This window comes from Mycteria americana, chromosome 5 (assembly GCF_035582795.1).
Source record: "Mycteria americana isolate JAX WOST 10 ecotype Jacksonville Zoo and Gardens chromosome 5, USCA_MyAme_1.0, whole genome shotgun sequence".
Taxonomy (NCBI): Eukaryota; Metazoa; Chordata; class Aves; order Ciconiiformes; family Ciconiidae; genus Mycteria; species Mycteria americana.
Genome location: NC_134369.1, coordinates 47,829,561 through 47,850,848, shown reverse-complemented (window position 1 = coordinate 47,850,848; position 21,288 = coordinate 47,829,561). Strand labels below are relative to the sequence as shown.

The window sequence follows — 21,288 nt, the reverse complement described above, 5'->3', positions numbered from 1 at the left end:
CTCACGTAGTAATGGAAATTTGACATAATTGAGAAACTAAGATCCAAAAAATAACGATCATTCCTGCTTTCCAGGAAGAATGAGAACGGTATGACTCCTAAAGGCCAGCAAAACCTGGGGCCTTAATGGAGCTGTCTATGAGCAGAAGAGCACGTGATAAACCTAGAAGACAGAGGACACGTTCCAGAATATGAGCACAGCACCTCTTCCAGGTAAGGACGGTTCTGAGCACTGTCAACATGTGAACACAGACCACATTTAAAACGTCAAACAAAAACCATGCTATATGGTCCACCAAGAACACCGAGTTTATAGTGAAATTTATTGTTCTGCTTCCTAATACAATAAGCTACAAGGTACATACAGTATAAAACGAGAACGGCCACAAAGCAAAGGTGATAAACATTCTGTGACCGTACAGTGGAGGTAACATCTGTCTAATCCTTCCACTTTACCCCACAAACAGCAGCTAAAACTACTGGCCCTCCCCCTCCCTCCCCTCCAAAAATATTAAAAAGTAAACTGTCTCTCTCACTTAGGAGCAGCGGGATTCGTTGGTTTTTTTGAGGGCACTGGTTATCTGCCAATATCTCAAGAAAATTGCTGAAACTAAAGTAACAAAGAAAAACTGTGAAGGTGGGAGTGACATGACCCATGCAAGATGCTCATGACACCTTGGTTCACTTCTCCTCAGAGCAAATGGCCTGTAAAGAAAGGAAAACTTTGTTACACCAAGTAAAACAGCAATTAATGTGGTCAGAGTTAAGATATAGTAAGCAAAATCTGAACTAGACAGGACTAGGCACACAGCTAAACTACTCTTTTAATGAAAACAATCTTCCTGTTAATAAGATTTGGAGATTGATAGCTGACGATCCTTCTTTTATTTTTAGATGCTGTATGGGAGGGTGCACACTGACATGGGCAAACCTATTATACAAGGCTCCAAATCAAATAATCTTGTCTGGGAGAACTCTAACAATGACATGAACTGCAACCTCAACTCTTAAAAAAACCTAAACAACATCAAGGCTATAAACATGCAGGAAGACTGAATACTCACCTTAAAGGCACAAAATTCCATTTAACCACTTTTTCATATATACTTGGTGCGGTTGAGGGCTCTCTCAGCAAGATGACCACTTTCATCTGTTATCTTCTCCCAATCTGTTTGTCCAACAACAAAACCAATGGCCCTTTTCCTGTCTGCATCTTTTTTTTCTTCTAGATCTGCCCACCGCACCTATGGAAAACATACTATCAGTAGGACAATCTCTTAAGAAATCCCGAGACAAGTCTAGGCTTTCCACTGCAGAATGCTAGTTTGTACTCATTTTCATTTGAACGGGTAAGTATTAATTTGTTTTCCGATAGGTAAAAATGAAAACTACACCAGTTACATTATTTTTAATTGAATATCCCAGGTGTTCCATGGAGAAGAAAGGTACAGATGATTAGCTTTCTCCATTTCAATGCTATAATTCTGAGCGCTGAAGTGTAATTACTACAATTATTTCTCTGTTCAAAGCAATGCTTTCTGCAGGAAGAATTATCAAAGATTCATTTAGTGTCTTCATTTTCTGTACAACCTGTCTTTCAATTGCATAATGGAAACATCTAGAAGATGACTATGAAGTTACAGAAAGACAGTATTAAAGAGCAACTCAGCAATGAGTGAGTGAATGAGGGACAGTTTTCTTCTCTATCTTCTGTGATATACTTCTATTTAAATCTTTCCACTAAACTTCTTCATGCATTTGTTATCTCCCATCTTTACAGCTGCAGCCATCTCCTCTGTGGCTCTTCATGGTCATGCAGATCACTTGCATTCATCCTGTTCAAACATATACAGTCATTCCCTCACCCACAAACCCAGACACCAATGGGAGGGAGTGCAACAGGGAGGAGGGAGCGAGGGAGGTGATGATGAAGGGCTACAGTCCAGAAACTCAGCTAGAACACACCGTTGCAGAACAAGAAAAAACAGTCCGTGAAGTACGTGTCAGCTTCCTTGACATCCTAACTGATTAGTCCCATTCAGGCTGATTTGTTACTTGGGGACATAGCCTTATCACCTTTTTGCCAGCATCTCCCTATTCCACTTTCTACCTGGATTTCCCCAGACATTCCTGCTAAGCAATGTCTGCTTTCTTCCACCATCACTTCCTCTGCCAATGCCTTGGTATCTCCATTTCTCTCACACACACTGTCCAGTACTACCCATATTTTCTATTTGACATTACAGAACAAAACAAAGCCCAAACACCAACAGTTAACTCTAATTACTTTTCGTGGCAAAAGCTGGTCTTTCTATTTTGGAGAAAAAGAAAAAAATAAACCACAAAACCAAAAAAGAGTATTACCTCTTCCTATTACCTCTCTTTCATCTTCCTCTATGATTTTTTGCCCTTTTTTTCACAATGGTATTTGAAGTTGTAGCATTTTGTGTTCAGAACAGAAGTACATATAAAGTGGTTGAAGCCAACTTCTTGTACACCATTTCCCAAGCTTTATGCAAGAGGTAATGTCTACAGGACTTAATTGATATAAAACCTACATAGCTGATACTTTCCTCAGCTGAATCTTTCTGAATATAAGAACAGTGTGCTGTTTCTCTGCCTACTTATTACAAAACCTAACAAATAAATAACAATAAAATCATCATCTTGTCTTGGAAGCTGCACTGTATATCACACTATCTCATCACAAAACATGCAGCATAAGAAAAGGACTCTATGGGTTGCTCTGAAACAAAGTGCATCATCTCCCCCAGCAAGAAATGGGACTTGATTCCATTCTCAATCTCAAAAGCCATGCCGTGCATAGTTAATCTTTATTATCTACAATTCCTCACTTCATTGTAATTAATCTGTTTACCTCTGGAAGACCCTACTCTCAAGAATATTCTCTTACAGAATCTAATGGAACAGCAAAATGAAAAGTGAGTCAGTGAAACTGCCATATTCATAGACACTGAATGACTTGATACAAACTCTTTTTCACAGAGACTGTTAAATGGTCATACACAGACAGTAAGTCATTTGAAAATTTATTACCCTTTTCTTTCCAGGTTCAGAAGCACGTGTATCATAGTCATCTGGAAGCTGTAGATAATCTTCCATTCTGCTGGCAATTGCTTCCCAGTCACGTTTCCTTTTAGTGCCAGTCCGCAAACCATCCAGCTTGTCTGAGAACAAACACAGAGCCTCAGAGTTAAAGGAGAATTTTTTTCTATTATTCACACAAACAAGATGAGAGTGGAAAAATTTTCAAAAGAATGAGCAGCAGAACGTGTACATCCAGCTTGTCTTGACAGGTAGAATGATGAGAGTTGAAATAAACTAGAGAAGACTCAACACCATTTTCATGTTTTATTGATCTTTCACATTAACTGTGTGGGAATAACACTCAGTCCTGTTATTTGTATGAGGGAGAAAAGCTTGCTCTTCTGATGTTCACACTATGTGTCTGTCCTTACAGGTACAATATAGTCACCAATAGCTAGGAACCACAAATCCACCTTTCTGTATTTGAACACAATACTAAAGCTGTAGCATTTTTCCCAAATTTGGGGTTTAATACTGTGTCAAACATGGCATACATGCAGTATCAGGGAACAAATGACAATCATATCATTTAATGCATCAAAGACAAGTTTTTGAGATACTGTTTCTGCTAAACAAAAAGCTCCTTGGAAACCCTGATCCACCCCTTTCTTTTTCTCTCCCCTCCCCACAAGGAAAACACACTCAAAAAATCCTCCAGGACTGGGGGGAAAAAAAAAAAAATCTCAGAATCTTTTGTTTCATGGTGTAAGAGGTCAGTCATGAATATTTGAGCAGTATGTTTGTCCAACAGTCATCATTTTCTTCTTTTTCTTATTGAACCGATAAGGCACGAGGAGAAACAATTCCATTCCTAGGTTTCTAAAATTTTGTTCCTCTTTGGACACTTATTTTCAGTGAAAAAACAACACCCTCTTGAAATTGAGAGACAAACTGCTTTTGGAAAGGAGATGAAGTATTCATTGTAAGATTACGAACAACAAAGCATGAAAATGAAAAACGGCTTTACAAGTCAAAGGAAATCCTAGTACTTCTGTCAATGTATGCTACCATTTTATAAGCCAACAATTCAAGTATATGCAGAAGGAATACTAAACTGGGCAGTTATATTCTGTAAACCATTTCCAGTGATGTCAGTAACATTGTTTCAGAAGTCACTATTGTAATTAAATTCACCCACAAAAGGCCTCAGAAATAAACCAAATACAAGGCAGCATATTTTCTGGATAGCAGAAAAGGATGTTCAAAGGTATGTATTTAAAGAAGCTCAGTTCAGAGATGAGTTTTTTTACTTAATATGGGAGAGAAAAGAGCAACAACGGAGATAATGTGAGGCAATGGTGATGTAGACATGCTAGTATAATTTAAATGCCATAAACTAATTAAGTAATTTCTCCCTCATACAACTCTAAAATTTTTAAAGACTTTGCCCCATTTCCCTGGAGCAGATACAGAATTTCTTCTAAGAAAACATTTTAATCCCCCTCTGCCTTTTAAAAAAATCCAACATTTAAAGAAAACTGTGCAGAATATTTGTATCTGTTACATGGTATCTTGTTACACAATTCAGTTAAGGTTCCTCTTTTGCTCTAAGTTAAATCTGCCAAATTTGAAGCTCAATCTTCACATAAAGACGGCACTCCCTCTAGAAGATAAAATTGATTTATACAATATTCCTCTGTTACTCCAGCACATAATGTACTTGCCCTATTCCTCAGTATTACTCTCAGATCAATCAGCGGAGATCGTTTGTAGCATAAGGGTTTCCAGAAAAAAAAGAGACATTGAAAAAGGAGAGCAACAAATGCATTGAGGAGCATTTAGGAACATGAAGAACTGAAAATTCAGGAGCTCTCTGTTGGCAAGTATCTGTACACAGACATATTCCTGTTTGAAGGCAACATGCTACGATGCAAGCTCATCTCAATACCAGTGTGGAAGAAAGAGTTCAGTCTCCCACTCCCTGCGGCACACAGACCAATTGAAAACATCGCCAAGAAACAGGTAACTCTCAAACATTATAGAGGAGTTCAGGAGGTGTTCAGAGTATGAGGTTCCCCTCTGTCCCTTTTTGTTACTGCTACACAGAATTTATTTTGAAATGTTATCTCCTTCCATGTTTGAAGTTGGATTGCCTTTCCAGAGGGATCTGCTTCCATCCATACTATCGTGGTTCAAGGTACATGTGCCATGCAGTAGACACTACAGAAATGTCAAAAGCCTACCACAAAGCATTATTTCAGAATATTCTTTTCTGAAAATGAGACAAGGTGTCATTTTGTAACATTGGTGCTTGTAAATATTTATGGCAGATGATTATTTAGTGTTAAACTATTAAACATCATTTTATTGTTTCAATTTTAAAAACAATGAAGCAGCAGCATTTCTGAAAACCCACAGAACTTAAAAACTCACCTTTAGAATTTTAATAATAAAGCATCTGAAAGTAACTGACTTAATTAGCTCCTTCAAAAACTAAATTAATCAATCAGCTGAATTTTTGCCCCTCTTATACAAAAGGTACAAAGTTTTATGTAAAATGTTATTTGTGTTCTAGAGCAAATTTTACAATGGTATCAAAACTTCAGCTATACCAGAGTTCATTTCTCCTTTCCTGAAAGTTTGTAGAACTCACCACTAAGCCGCACTTTGAAACAGAGTATTGCACTAAACACTTTGAATATAGTCAAATTTTAAAAATGTGAGTCCATTTCTGTAAATTTAAATACAAGAACCCGTGTGCACTATGCACTGAGCACACCAGTGATTAGACTTTAGAATAAAAATGTGGCTGTGCACTCACAACACATAAGGAAATTATATACCACACACATACTCAGAGGAATGCATCACCCCTGCCAAAGTAAATCTGAACTACAGCAAGAGCTCTGAGGTGTACAGTATGGTGATTGTCACAAGTCAGCATTGCAGCTACAGAACTGTAGAGGCTTTTTCAGAGGCTTATTACAATCAATAAGATCTTATTGTGTTTTCCTGTAGCAACATCTACTCAGAAAGAAAACAAAAAAAGCAAAACAAGACTTACAGTGTTCTTTTTGGATTCTGCACTTATATCACTTCTGCAAATGTATGCTCTCTGGGACTAATGCAATAAACCTGATGGGCAGGCCAGCTCCCAGGAAATAACTCAACTTTGGAATAACAAATGCATACCACAGTTTACATGCCTTTTAGGAAATAATTTTAACTGGTCATCTACAACAAAGTCTTACTGTGAATTAAATATAATAATTCTTACTCACAGGCTGCAAGTGCTTATAACGCATACCTTGAGCTAAAAGTTCTGTGCCCTTGCAGAGGAATTTTTCAAGGAAACAACATTCATTACATAGGAATGCCTGGCTTTTTTAAAATGTATGTTCTGTCAGAATCTACTTTTAATCTATAGTTCTATATATTTATAAAAATGAATCTAGAGGGTAGTTATAAAAGTAAAATTGTAAATACGGATTTTTAATAGAAAGACCTCAGCACCTGTATCTGTGTCTTGCAGCATGCTAACATCCAGTTTGTTAATGGAGTTTGATTGTTAAAGGATTACTGCAAGAGCCTCGCAAGTAACTTACTTTAGCATAAAATTAACTCTGCTGCTCACTCCGCATTTTACATTTAAGCGGAGACTATATAAAAATCCTGCGTTTTATATTATGCAGTTTTCATATGGAAAGAAACGCACCACAGTTCTTTGTTTCTATTTGTTAGCAGTTTTTGATCATGAGAGAGGTAAGTTTTGAAAGCTATCTGTAAACTTCTGCTGCAGTCACAGTCTCCACCTTGCTAGAAACTACACATAAAACTTAAATATTTTTAGAACACACTTTGGACTCCTGTGATATTTGTAAAACGCACGGGATGACTTAAGGTTCACCGTATGCCACGCAACACATCTATTCTTACTACTCAGTATTTAAAGAAGTCTATGTTATTTGGAATACAACACGATGTATCAGAGCATTCTCCAACAATGCAGTTTTCCAGTAGTATGATTTTGTACATAATCGGGAAAAAAATCATTATAAACTTAAGAAATAATCTTAAGATATTAAAACAATGAACTTCCATAACAAAAATGCAGAGCAATCCTGAACTAATTCTGTCTAACTGCCTAGCTGTTTGATATGCTGGAATCATTGAGTACAAGGCTCCTCCAGTTGTACCGCAGGTGCCACAACATCAAGATATTCCACAAATATTCAAATAACTTAAAAGAGAGCACAGCAGCAGAAGAGATGGTACAGCTAAGCAGTTAACAGCAAAGGCTGAAAGGCTGCTTTATGTAAGCCAGAACTTCTAATGCTGTTTCTATGGTGCAATTGTGATTTTGGTTATTGGAAAGTAATGATACACAGGGCTGTACCACACATGCAGAAGCAAACCTCAAAACGTTAAGACATGCTGTGTCCCATTCAGGTACTTGTTACTTCTCATAGACATGACAGAAAATAGCAGTTTTATGCAGATTGCATTGATAAAATCTTCACTTGGAACCATTAGTGTTCAGTAAAAAAAAAAAAAAAAACCAACAACAAACAAAACTGATCATAATGAGTAGAAACCCCTTTCCATGTGTATATCTTCCACCATAGCCGTGGTGCATGCATTTCAGCCTGGAAGTTGCTTTTGACTTTGACAGAATCCTAATATTAGCACTTATGTCTAATACAATCAGCAGCGCTAATCAGAACAAAAAGTGCAGCAAAAATAGTGCCCTTGTGCTCCCAGGAAGTCCATTTCGCGTCCTACTAAGAAGAATTCTAGCACTCTCCTGGAACTGAAAAGCATAACGAACTTTAACTTTTCAATACCTAAGTTGTTGAAAGGATACACTGAGGCCTAATCATTCAGAACAAACTTCAAAGCATGCCACTACTTTGTCCTCGCACATGTCAATTTTGGAGAGTGAGAAACATCTTCAATACAGTTAGCTACTAGGCATGTCTCCAAGAAAGTAAGAAGTTACTGATGACATATAGGCTTGAAAAAAAGGTATGCAGTATGAACAAGAATGCAGTGCAATGTAAGTTGACCTTTGCTTTTTATAATACAGAAGAGATGAATAAAGAATAGAAACACTGCTTTTTTAAAAAATTTAAGACAAAGTACTTTCCTTGAACAGATGGAAGAACAATTAATGAGTATATAAAACAGCGATGGTTAGAAAGTCATAACTCCCTTCCCTCTGACAGAAGACAAATTCCTTTACTGTATAGATGCTTTTGCAGTTTCAGACACGTGTATGAGATCAATACATTTATTTGTCTTTGGTGAGGAGGCACAGTAAAAATGGAAATTCGGGTTTTGCAAACATCATCAGATACCAACTATAAGAAACAGGAAAAAATAAATACCCACCTAGCTTTGCCTCAGAAGTGTCCATCTCCCATTTGCTTTTCGGAATGTAACCCTAAATCATACACAGAAAGAAGCTCGGAGGATTAGAGAGAGACACACATGCATATCACTTTTGAACTGGAAACAGCATTATAATGGGAGCTTAAGGTATTTCTTTTTGTAAGGCACAATTCTTGTTATCAGATGAAGAAAACAAATTACTCAGTATTTCAGAACTTCTGCATCCACTTCCCCTTCAGTGATTTTAGCAGCCCTTGCAAATCATTACAAGAGTGCCGCCCTCTGCAAACACAGAACTCCGGAATGAGTCTAACAGATAGCAATGGCGCTGTGTGCACAGTTACTATATTATATTACCACAGGTGGCAAAGTTATTGCAACACAACTTATCAGGCATAAAGAATATTAAAAGCTTTACAAATACAAATGAAAACCATATACCGTAGTCATAAACTTTTAAGAATATATTCCCAGATTTTTGACACACAAGCTTCACTTAATAATCCTTTTGAAGGGACATACTAAATTCTTGCATAAGTGGTTAGTCCGCAACTAAACAAAATTCGTTTTTTAGTTTAAATGAGAGTATCTGCTGAATCACTAAGATTTAAGTATTATTTTTCATTTAAAAATAACCCTCTTAGTTCAATAATTCTTTTAAAACACTTTTTCCCTACAAATAATGTCATAATACGTTTTACATGTAATGATCTTTAGCCAGTTTATTCCTTGTAAATGAGCATAATGATACTAAATTTGGCAAAAATGTATTTATTTTAGATATCTTCTTGTTATCTTTTCATTTTATACTCTTGGACAAGTAAATCCTTACTAAGCAACCCCTTGTAACTCATTTCAGCTGTTCAGATTTATTATAAAACTACTTATGTTTCTCTGCAATCACATAAAAAGCTCAATGTAATGAAATTCCCTGTGAGAATTTCATTATTTTAAGAATGATTTTTAATAGAGAGAGAAAAGAACTACTCTAGAAGATTTCAACAAGAAAGCAATCCACAGACCAGTTTTATTACTCTAACTTCTTTACTGCTCTATTTATAGGTTGCCTCCACTGTGGTAAACTTATACGTGTATTTGTTAATGCTAAGGGTTACTAAATCAGAGTGTACTATTCCAGAGAGCTACACTGCTTTTGATTATGTTCAGCATTGCTCTTCCAAAATCCTTAAGACACCTTTTTTCTATCAAGCATATATCAGTGACTTGAAATTATCAGATCTCTGTACTTTATTGTTTTTAATCACATCTGTAATTAATACAAACTAAGACAGTTTGTGCTGCAATATTTTCTTGTAACAAATAAATAAACTGCATGTGTATTATGTATATTTATACTTTTAAGCCAAGTTGCACATTAAAATTTGCTCAGAAAGTTTACACCACAGCTGGAAGCCTGTATTGAACAAAGTGATGTGTGATACACTGGTGAGAACACTAAGTTAAATGCATCAATAATTCATACCATCAAGCACAGAAAAGCAAGAATTGTCTGAATGCTACAAACAACCCTATGGGAGTTGATAATAACAACAAAAGAGTGACTTTGATGGTGTGAAATGGCCTATTGTGTGCTGAATCTGTACGATATCCTGGTCCTCAGATAGGATAAGAAAAGATTCATACTTCATCCTTTGGTACAAGACAGTTGGATATTTCAAGGACATCTGCCAGATGGCAGAGCTTCAGACCTCTCTTTTTCCACAGGACTAAATGCAGCAAAATGAATTGAAGAACCCTTACCAACTGCTCTCAGGAAGGCAACAGATACCAAATACAGTGTACTGTTCCCCCTTTCTGTCTGACATACCTCTCTCTGAGATTAGCCATGTGACTGCATAGCAGAGATTACATACAGCAGATAATTCTTTGCTAACTTTCATCTCTTGTGAATCTGAATAGAAAACATTCTTATATGTAGATTACTTTTAGTTATTAATAATTTGCATAGTTTTCACCACCAAGCTTTCTCCTTGTCTCATAAAGAAAAGGCCTATTGTTATATGTGCTGTACATTAGGACACTCCCCAGAGTCCATAAACACACACATACACACACACACTTATGCACAGATGTCTCAAAAGCTAGAGACAAGTTTCTCTTCTAGATATAGCTCACTCCAAGAAATGAGACTAGCAGCCATATTCTTGTAAACATGGGTGCGTCTTTGAAATGTTCTAACCACACTTTATGCAGTCTCATACTCTGTGCCAAACAATAATTTAGTAAAGAGAATAAATGAGTCATGTTGCAAAAACAGATGTTTATTAAAATCCACTCTTCCTAAGCTTTATTTTTTTTATTCTGTATTTCAACTGCTTTCTAAACTGCCACTCCTGAGGAACAGTAAATTTCCATCAAGAAAAAGGACTTTGCTCGTCTTAGACATTTTTGGTTACTTCCTGTTTATTGGAGTTTAACTGCTTGGTTGTGGGAACCGGCGTTTGACACATTCATCTCATCAAACACTGACCAGCTGCAGCTCCAACACATACCAAGAAGTTACATTAGGAAGCCTTCTGTAGCCTTTTAAATACATACCTAAAAACGCCAGCCCTCAGGGTAATTCTCTAACCTTCATTTATCCAAGAGACCTAATCCCTCATCTTGGAAATACCTACTGACAAAGTCAGTGAGCCATGGCAGAGAAAGCATTCTTCTTCATAACTGTTGTCATATACTGTGACAGTCGAAAAGAGTTCTTTAGACACGCGAAAGGAAATAAGCTAAATTAATCTTTGCCCATTCTTCCCATCCCTCCACTTAGTGTAATTCTTCGATAATCTGAAAGACAGCGCTATAGTGTACTGCAATTTATAAATGCTGTAAGAGGCATGTTGCCACGCTCCACTGATAATGCTGTTTGTGGCACAGACTCACAGATTCTTAAAAAAATTCAGTTAGGAATAATATAATTTAATGTTAAAGTTCTCCTAGAAACGTTTAAGGAACAAATGACTAGAAATGTGTGTATTAAGATCGCACTGCTAAGAATGGCAATGGGTTGGCGTTTATAAGACTGAGATTCTCCCTCAGACACATTAAGAAACATTTTGTTAGAGATGGCTGATGTGTCTCCTACCAGTTCACTTTCTTCCTCCTCCGCTGTATCCTTCTTGACTTCTTCTTTCTGGTCTTCAATATTTGCATCAAAATCCTCCATCTCCACCTGTTCCAAAGCACAAGCACTGACTTACAAGGCACTGCTTGACTTCTAAGTATTATCTTTTTAGCAGAGTAAGTTGAAGATTCCAAGTTCAAATAGAAGAGGAAAGAAAGGATTCATCTTTGAAGGTATGATGATGCAATACATATGAATACTGGCTCCATTCTGGCTTCCCTCAGAAGCAGGTTCCCTTCTAGCTACAGAATGACAAACTGTGTGGAAAAGTAGCAATTGTTTATTCTCTGCCTTCACATGCATTCTTTGTGCTACCACTATCTGTAACAGTGAGATACTTCTCTTGCTTCCCACACAATCACATTTCAAAACTTGAAATCTCAGAGAAAGATCTTAAACTTGCCATTTACACATCACTGGAATGATGCTCTCTGTATAGAACATCTCTATCAAGGCTTTATCTTTTATATATTTAAATATCACAGTGAAGAACAATAACCACAGAGATTAATATAATGAAGAAAATGGATGCTTTAAGACATACATCTAACCCTGCCCACCTAATGGAATACTTTCTAGGGTCCACATCTCTAATGGGGATTCATGTGTATACTGTGGCATACCTAAAACTCTCCAAGTATGTACAGTTCTTCATTACCGTTAGTAAAACCTTGATGCACACAGAGTAAATCCCAGATCTGCCCTTCTCCGAGTCTACTTAAGAGCTGAGCCTTTTGCTGTCCTCTTACAGATTACTATTTTTCAATACAAAGAATTCAGAGATTCAAAAATAACCTGCTGACCTCATGACAAACTGCAAAGAGTAAACTCTTCCTACTTCAGCAGTTCACCAGTTTCTATGGCCATGGCAAGAGCTGTTCTGACAGCAACATGCAGCTATGGTACATTCATGATGACCATATGATTAACATACTAATTTATTCCCAGAGCTCCTGAAACAGCTGCCAAAGAATGCAACAATACAGAAAGCTGACGCACCAAAGATGCATGTTGCGGCAAACTGCAAATGGAATAAACAGGTAGCATACTTCTACAGCAAATGTAATCTTTTGCTACATGTTATTTATTTATTTCTTCATTCTCTGCCACAGGTCTGTAATTCTCAAAGCAGGGACCGAGAGGAGTTCAAATTTATTTACTTATTTATTTTATCGAACTACTTCCTCAAATTATGATCCAATTAATCCAGTAACCTGAAAAAGTGCTAAGTTTCATCTGAGAGTGCAAATACTCTCTTTAATTGGTACTAAACAGTTGCTAAAGAGCAAAGTGGCTTCAGTTCTTCCTCAAAGATGTGTAAGTCTGGGCTCCAAAAAGGCGACAAAAAGTAACATGTACCTTCATGCTTGGGTAATTGATAAGAATAATGGAATACACTTGTCTGACACAGCAATTCTGGCTTTCTACAGTGCCAAGTGTAAGTGCCCTGTTATGATCATATCCTTCTCTGCTTTGTATTTTCAGTATAGTCACAGCTACATAATTTGTAATTTTAACAAGCACAGAGATTCTCACCTCTTCGATAGCAGCATCCTGCAATAGAGAACGAATGTCCAGGCGCATCATGTGACGTGGTGCTGCCTCCCAGTGATCAGACATCTAACAAAAAACAAACAAAAATAAAGCACCTCTAAAAATGTAACTGATTCAAATGGAAATGTGGGTTTCTGATCACGAACAAGATTTATCTGTACTTAAGAAAAGTAATTTCAATCAATCCCATGAAATAACTACCGGCTCTTCTAAGAGGAAAAGTGTAAGCATTGTGTAGTCTAAAAGAGGTCAATAGTTTTGCAACAACAGCAGGCCTGAAAGCACAATGAAACCTATCATTAATCCTATGACTCCAGATGTATACAGTTACCCTGCTGATTTCCTTTAGCTTGCGTCCATGAATATTCCTCTTGGAACACGTCTGATTATCTGCACTCATTTCAGCTAAGTACACCTAGAAAGAGAGAGACAATATTAAATACTGTAAATCAATTTTTAGAGCTTTCTACCTGGTGATACACTCTGCAGTTGTACATTCTAAGAAAGGTAAATTTGTAACTATAGACCACAGCATTTTTCCTGGATGTGGGAAGGACTTTGCATTCAAAAGTTTAGAAATACCAGCATATGGGTACTAGCAAGTTCAAATGCTTTTTAGGCTCCATTACCTCAAAACCCTTGGTTTTTGCAGCACTCCAAAACTGTTCAAAATGTCGCACTCTATCATTGATAGCATCGAGGATAATGAAGGGGAAGAAGCCATCATCCAAGGTCTTTTTGAAAGTTTTGAACATGCTGGTCCGATAGGTCTCTTCCATATCAGCTTCATATTCATACTCCATCACCTTTATCAAGGACAAAAGCATTTAAGAAATGGACACCTATTAAGTTGCTAATGTTCAACTGCTGAATGTCATGACCACAAAGTACACTGGTATGAAAAAACATCTTCAAGCTCAGCTTTTAAGAATTTGTCCATTCTGCCCTGAAGTTATATTGACTTGTTTTGAAAAACACCCCACGGACCTCTGCACTCTTCCAAAGCCACAGACTGAAATTCCGATTGCCACTGTGCTGTTCCAGAATGTCTTGTTTCTTTGTCTAGATAAGCAACTGAATTAAAAGTACCTTCTTTTTAACTTTTTTCCCTGTATCTGGGTCTCTCTCTTCTTTTTCCACTTCAGTGATAAAATAGTCATCCAGGCTGAGCACTCTTGGTGCAGGTCCTCCACACTCTACTTCCTTATCCTGGGAGGAAAGCAAAAAGCAAACACATACTCTTGCTGTAAAAATTCCATTCTGCTACAGAGGATCTTCAAAACACTTTTGGCAAACAGCAGTTCCCTGTTCTCTATTCAAAACAAGAAGAGAGCAGTATCCCTCATGCTTGCTAATAGTGGAGGGGATTCACATGCCATATGAAGACATGGAACATGAAATAACAACAGGTTGAAATTCCAGACAAACAGAAAGAAAATAGCAGAGGAAGTGCACATAAACGACAAGCAGCACGACACAGTGAGTGGTTGTTTACGTACCCTGATGAGTTTTGCTACATGTGTCTTTCCACTGCCAGGCAACCCTCTCATTATGATTACAATCTGAAACAAAGATCATGTAAAAAGATAGGATACTGGACTACATTTAACAGAATCTCTTTTGCAAAAATTTTCTTCTAGAAAATTATGTGCTCTGGGCTCACACTTTTGCATATCATCAAGCAAAGCCAGTACCATGCCTCACTGCCTACTTTACAAACCAGATTGTGAGGAATGATAGTAGTTCCACAGAATAAGAGTATATGATGTTAATCATCTCAGCAGCTCATACTGCGTAAGATGTTACAGATCTGGTTCAGACAAAATTAACTGAATGAAACTTGACTAGAAGTTTTATAGCCTGAATCTTGTTCTTTCTTATTTTATATGCTGCATTGGCAAATCTCTTGACTCTGTGTAAAGCCAAGTCTTTCCTCCGATACATCAAAAACCCAAGTGAAGATCTCAGAAGAGTCTAAAATACATTAACATTACCCACTAATAGGAATTTCATCCTAGCTTTCCCAGGAAATTTACATCTCTTGTGGACTTCTAATAGCTATGCTACAACACTCTAGGCATTTGCAAAGGAACCAAGAGAATTTCCAGAGCTTCCTCAAATGTAGGCTTGTTCCCAACATATTACACTCATGAGCATTTTCTGAAAGTACAGACCTCATAGAAACCTACTGTTGCTTTCACAATGCATACTCACCCTCTCCGGCCTGCTATCTCGTCCTGGTGGCTTCAAAATATCATCTACATTTTTAGATTCTGGCTTCCTTTCCACTCGTGGAGCAGGTGGTGGCTGACGGGGCATTGATGGAGCAGAAATGGGAATCCTTTCCTCAGGGTAATTTCTACGATCACCTTCAAATTCCAGTGTTTGGACACAAGAATTTTCTTAGTTCAGTAAAATAAAAAAATTAAGATGTTCATACCCACCTGAACTGATTTAAACAGACCTTCATTATTTTAGGATAAATTCACAGATTTGTCCCCAAAATAATTCAAATTTCTGATCTTGAACCTATTGCAATCAAAGACATTTTTTAGCAGAGTAACTGTTGCATTCCTGATCTCATCACCACTGAGAAACAAAACTACACGACACCGCTCAAATAAATTTTCCTGAATTATATATTCTGAACAAAGAAATACGGCGTATCAATTAATCTCCCAATTAATCTTCACCTCTGCAACTCCATATTTTTCATAATATTCTAGCATGGCTTCAAGATTGAGAAACTGTACCTCCAAACATGGAAGGCCCATGATCATATGCTGGATGATCCGTCTTTCGTTCATATGGTGGTCTTTCAAAACCACCCCGCCTGGAGGAAGGATGGTCTTTCTTGTCACGGTAGGACTGAGTCCTTGAAGGTGTAGTAGGAAGAACCCTGCCAAAAGAGTATTTTGCATATTTCTAGAATTTCTGTTATGGATTCCAGAGAGAAATGAACATGTACCTCACAGGCAAAATGGACAGCATGATACCCAATACAGCTTGAATTGTACTGATTTCAATAGTGTTCTGAAACCACGTACCTATCATCTCGGGGATGCCGCTCTTTTTCAAATCTCTCTCGCTCATAGTCAACAGAACCACGGTCTCTGTGCAATTCCCGCTCTCTCTTGAAATCCCGATGATCTGTGTTGGAATTACCTTGACGCTCAAAATAAGGCTCACGATCTCTTTCTCTGTTGTAACGACCAGGGTGCTCTGAAAGGAGAAACCCATGGAAATCCAAACTACTAAAACATACTCTGAATTTTTTATTGTTTTTGAAGAAGCAGCAAACAAGAGTGCAAGAAAAGTATACAGAAACATATGATGTGAGGGCTAGAATAGACTTAATCAGCCACTGAATCTGTTTTCCAAACTGTAACAGACAACCATACCACAAAATCCTACTTAAAGCTACAAACCTGAATTTTTAAAGTGGCTAGGTCATTGACTGCATTACTCCTCTTGACAATATAAACTGTTATTCTTATGGGCCTCTGCAGAAAATAAAGTGATTGTATCTCAAAACAACAGTTACTTAGTTTAAAATATGCTTTTAGTGCCTTACAACTTTTCTCAAGAGCTAACTAACTATGAGAGCTTAGCCAAGCGCTCCCTACCTTTTTGAAATGTTTGCCTCTCCGGTAGAGGTTCTGGACGCAGGGTTACCCTCTCCCCATATGGAATCTGTTCCACTTTACTGGTGGTTATATCTGGTTAAAAATAATAAAAAAATAATCAAGGTCTTAAAATACCTTGCTTCCATTTCCTTTCCTCTGTCATGAAAAGCAATCAGTGAATGGCATTAAACGTGACTGGAATAACTTGCCAATTTTTTTTTTAATGGATAATGCAAAAAGAGCTATACATAAATACACAACACCATGGTTTTGAAAGTCTGAAGCAGGTTTGTGCGTGTGTGCATGTGTGTAAGTACGCGTACCACTTTATCTTAAGAATGGGACTTCTGCCTTTTCAGATGCGTTCAGGTAGCATGCACGGTCAGAAGATTATAAACATTAAAATGCTCTGAAAGTTTCAATAACTCATAGAACTACTGTAGTATCAAGAATATTAACTGAAATTCTCACTTTAGATTCTTAACAGTGACAATTTTTCTAACAGCTTTTAGTAAAACATCTACTTAATGGAATTGATATGGCTTCAATTCATGTTATGGCACCTTTGAGAGAGAAAAACCACTCTTCAAACAACAATGCACAATTTAAGAACTTCTTTACGAAGACATGATTTCACTTCTGTTAAGAACTAAGAATGAGGGAAATGAATTCTATTAAAAAACCAGTGTCAAATTTCAGCTTTGATAAGCTCAATACTAAAAATCAGAGCCCTTCACTGTTTATGTATTAAATGCCTGTTTAGGGTGCACGCCCTTCAGAATTAGAACTTTGTCTCCCTCCCTGTCTAGAGGGTACCTCACACCTGTTAAGCAGTATATAAATAATGCAAACACCGGTCACATTCTGCTTTAAGTTGCTAAGTCACACCTAAGAACTCTAACAATCCAAAGTACTTTCTAGCACAGTTATTCCATACTCAGCTACAAAGGGATTAAGGGAGAGTGTCAATATCAATCTAAATATAACACACTGATGTGATCACATCAGTTGGTGTTTATTAGAAGCAGATGTGGCTATACACCATTCAGTTCACATGAAATAGCTCGTTATCACAGCATTGAAGAAAACATTAAACTCAAGCCTGGAGGTTATAGACTCCTTAAAATTGCATTGCTTAGCATTAGATTGCAATGTATGCAGCCTACAGGTCAACTGCAGAACATCTACAGCATGCTTTGAGAGGCATACTCCCTTAGCAAGAAGCTAGAAGGGCTAATTAGCTTTCCGCTACAGATCAAACAAACACACTGTAATACTTACCTCGCCCGTGGCCATAATCCACAGTTTGCTGAATTACAGGTGCTTTAGGAACTGGTGGAATAACTGGAGGAAGGGACACTGGTACAGCTGATGGAACAGAGGTGTGAACGGCAGGTACTTTCACAGGCGAGGACACAGGTGGAGGCATCATTGACTCCTGTTTACACAACTCGTACTCCATATTTGCTCCTTTATCCTCATTTGTGTCCCAGAGTCCGTGGAAAGAATCCTCATCCCAGCGTTCCTGTTCCACAGCAGAAGGTGATGGTTTTAAAGACTGACCATGACTTGGGGTTGTAGTTGGAGTAGAAACTGGAGCATGTGGCCTTGTCATAGGTGTAGCAGGCCTTGTCAGTGGGGCACTTGGTCTTGTCACAGGGGTGGGCTGTCTGAACAACACAGGAGGCTTTATAATAACAGCAGGAGAAGGTTTAATAGCTTGGGCTTCTACTGGTGCCTCTGAAGATAGCTGAGAAGAGACCTAGATGCAGAAAGCACTTTTAATGTAGATCTGTAAACTAACCTTCTCGCATCCTCTGTAAGTCAGTAAGCACAATGGCAATTGGTAATCAAATCATAAGCATTTTCTAGTACCTCCATCAAGGTGCTACAGGTAGGAGGACAGTATTTCAAGAACTGGTGGCCTGAATTAATCTGGTGTTTGTTCACTATATGAAGGCTTAAATACTATTTATTTTCTCCTTCAAAATAACCTTACCAATTTAAGCTCCAGTAGGCCTATCTCAGTTCAAAAGTGTCTATGGTTTTATTCCCAAAGACTCCTGCTGTCTGCAAAGATTCCTGCTGTCTGTGAGGAGGCTGAAAAAGTCTGAAAGCTTGGTGACGCACAAAAGGATTGATAAAGCCAGCTTCTTTCTGGAAGTCACTGGAAAAATTCCCAGAGAGCAGAATCACCTGGAAACCCCTTAATGAAATCAACATCAGATCAACATAAGAAATGGGGAGGTCTTGCCCAGTGGAAAAAAAGAAAGCCCCAAACAAAAAAACCCAAACCAAAACAAACAAAAAACCAAAACCCTTTAATGAACCAAACATCCCCATGGAACCCCACGTGCTGTGGCACAAGAGTTTTTTCAGCACCACAGCAGATGCCAAGGCAGCCTTATTAGCAACATGCAACAAAACTTGCAGACTGGTTATAGATACAAAGCTGAACTTTGTAATAACAGTTCAAAGTCACAGCAGAAGTCTGAAGGCAGGAATCCCAAGAAAGACAACAGTTGTTTGAATACCTTTGGGCAGATAGGTGAAGTAGTCCGAGATACAAAATATCAAAGTTGAGTAAAGTCACTTCCTAAAGGCATCAACATATCTACAGTTCTTGGTAGCAAATCTCTTCCATTATTTTACTTTATAGACACTGTAAACAAGGAAGAGGTCAACTAGGCAAAAAGAAAACTTGCAGTGCCTCGTTCACTGCATAACACTTCTCTGGAGGGAGGGACAAACAAAGCTTGGTCTGGCTAAATGTCAGACCCAGAGGTCAGTACGGCTAAATTTAGTGGTACCAGTAACTTTGGGGTTAAGATGTGATGAAGAATAAAGATGGTGCATTGACTTGGGTATCTCCTCCAACATACATTTAACAAAATTGTTTATTTGTTCTAGGAAGGATTTATAAACCTGAGTTAACATGACTGCAGAGGTTCAGCTGGTTCCTGACCGGGTATGAGTTATCAAAAAAAAAACCCCCAAAAAAGCAGCTAAGAAGAGTTCCCAGAATCAACCACGAGATTAAGCAGCAGAGGAATAACTTGCATCACAACAGGAGATGAAGTCATGGAAGTACACAAATGTGAGCTTCCATGCACTTTATGATATTCCAGAGGGTAATGAGAATTCCTAGTAAAGACAGCAAACAGAAAGCTAACACCCGCTCTATGCTGAAACAACTCTGGTTTTGATGGACCAATACTCAAATTTCTCTCTTTAACCTCTTCAAAGAGGAGAGCGCTCTTAAAGTGGAAAAAAGCAGAGCAAGACTGGAATTAAAGACAGTATCAGAACCTAGTTAGGCAGGGAAGAGAAGGGTCTTCTCATGAGCCTTATGCCCCTGTTTTGGAAGAGCTCACTGTTTCTTGCACATCATCCCACAGCAGTCTAAGCTGTTGAGCCTTGTGCACTACTGTCCCCATGCTCAGAAGACACAGTGGACTGAATGAGTAAGAAAGACTGGAAAATCTAAAGAAACTATGAAGTTGCTTTGCCTCAACAGAAGATTGATGGGGTTGTAAGGGCTGCTGGGGAGGCATTCCACAGAGAAGTTTGACCATTAGAGTGCAGAACTGATCTGACATAAACATTAATAGTAATTACTAACAGCATGTTATTAACACAAGATTAATTTACCTGAAAGGCACCCGGCCTTGTGCTTGTGTTCTGTGATCTAGGAGTCTCCTGTGTGGAAATGTCAGGTTTAAACTCTTTCAACTTCTGTAGCTGTTCTTTTTGCTCTCTGCACATGAATCACAAGAAGTGTTATCAGTCTGTAGCTTAAATGAAAAATTAAAGAAATCAACACTCACAGTGAAAACCACGTATTACACTAGCATCAGGGGCCAAGTCCAAAGAAGAAAAGGACACAGCAGGCTTTACATGGTTAACGCTATGATTCAGAAATCCCTGTTTTGCATTCACCTAACCATAGAGGTATTTAATGTATTAGCTGCCTCCCTTTTTGACCACAAATTTCCTCTGCAACATGCAGTTATGCTTTTGTGCTTGGCCAGAACCACTCCACTTAGACAGTAAAGAGCAAAGCTAGATTTCAGCTTCGGACAACACCTTCTGCAAACCACAAGCCCAGTGGAGATGTGTGCCTAAGTGCTCTCAGTGACTTGCTCTGGGTTGCACACTCACAGGATTGAGACCAATACAAAGCACAACAGAGACTCCAACGTTTAAAAACAAAGTGGTGATGTTAGCTTTTGTTTCCTTGTTTTATGTATCAAAATGCTATCTAGTCTATGGAGCAGAGACCAAGACCAGTAGTGAATACTACAACCACTGGATTCAATACGTTTCCATTCAGTTTTTGTTGGCATCTTTTTATGTAGTTTTTTTTATTGCTAATAACTCTTTGTTCCTGTTAATTGTGTGCATTAAAGTAGTGCCCAAAGAACAACTAAGAATAGGATCCCTCTGTACTAAGCAAAACAGATGCTATCCTGACGAGCAACCCATCTGGTCAGTGTCCAGTGCAAGGGGAACTTGGCTCACAGAAAGGGAT

The 21,288-nt window shown here is 38.0% G+C and overlaps 1 protein-coding gene across 6 annotated transcripts in view; it reads right to left on the bottom strand.

Moving 5' to 3' along the window:
• Positions 1-303: 303 nt before the first annotated feature.
• YLPM1 (YLP motif containing 1) overlaps positions 304-21,288 on the bottom strand; it is a 39,641-nt gene continuing 18,656 nt past the window's right edge. For 2 of the 6 annotated variants that reach the window (XM_075503251.1, XM_075503253.1), the window contains 16 exons: positions 20,409-20,514; positions 18,039-18,519; positions 16,758-16,850; positions 16,179-16,353; positions 15,885-16,030; positions 15,346-15,533; positions 14,631-14,693; positions 14,221-14,340; positions 13,761-13,937; positions 13,463-13,546; positions 13,114-13,197; positions 11,539-11,625; positions 8,439-8,490; positions 3,057-3,187; positions 1,064-1,243; positions 304-704 (listed from right to left, as the gene is read on the bottom strand). In XM_075503251.1, the coding sequence (XP_075359366.1) occupies positions 1,097-1,243; positions 3,057-3,187; positions 8,439-8,490; positions 11,539-11,625; positions 13,114-13,197; positions 13,463-13,546; positions 13,761-13,937; positions 14,221-14,340; positions 14,631-14,693; positions 15,346-15,533; positions 15,885-16,030; positions 16,179-16,353; positions 16,758-16,850; positions 18,039-18,519; positions 20,409-20,514 (2,134 nt within the window). In that variant the 3' untranslated portion in view covers positions 304-704; positions 1,064-1,096. Of the gene's footprint in view, positions 705-1,063; positions 1,244-3,056; positions 3,188-3,212; positions 3,309-8,438; positions 8,491-11,538; positions 11,626-13,113; positions 13,198-13,462; positions 13,547-13,760; positions 13,938-14,220; positions 14,341-14,630; positions 14,694-15,345; positions 15,534-15,884; positions 16,031-16,178; positions 16,354-16,757; positions 16,851-18,038; positions 18,520-20,408; positions 20,515-21,288 lie in introns of those variants that run through there. The other 4 variants (XM_075503252.1, XM_075503257.1, XM_075503254.1 and 1 more) reach the window with 4 other exon arrangements.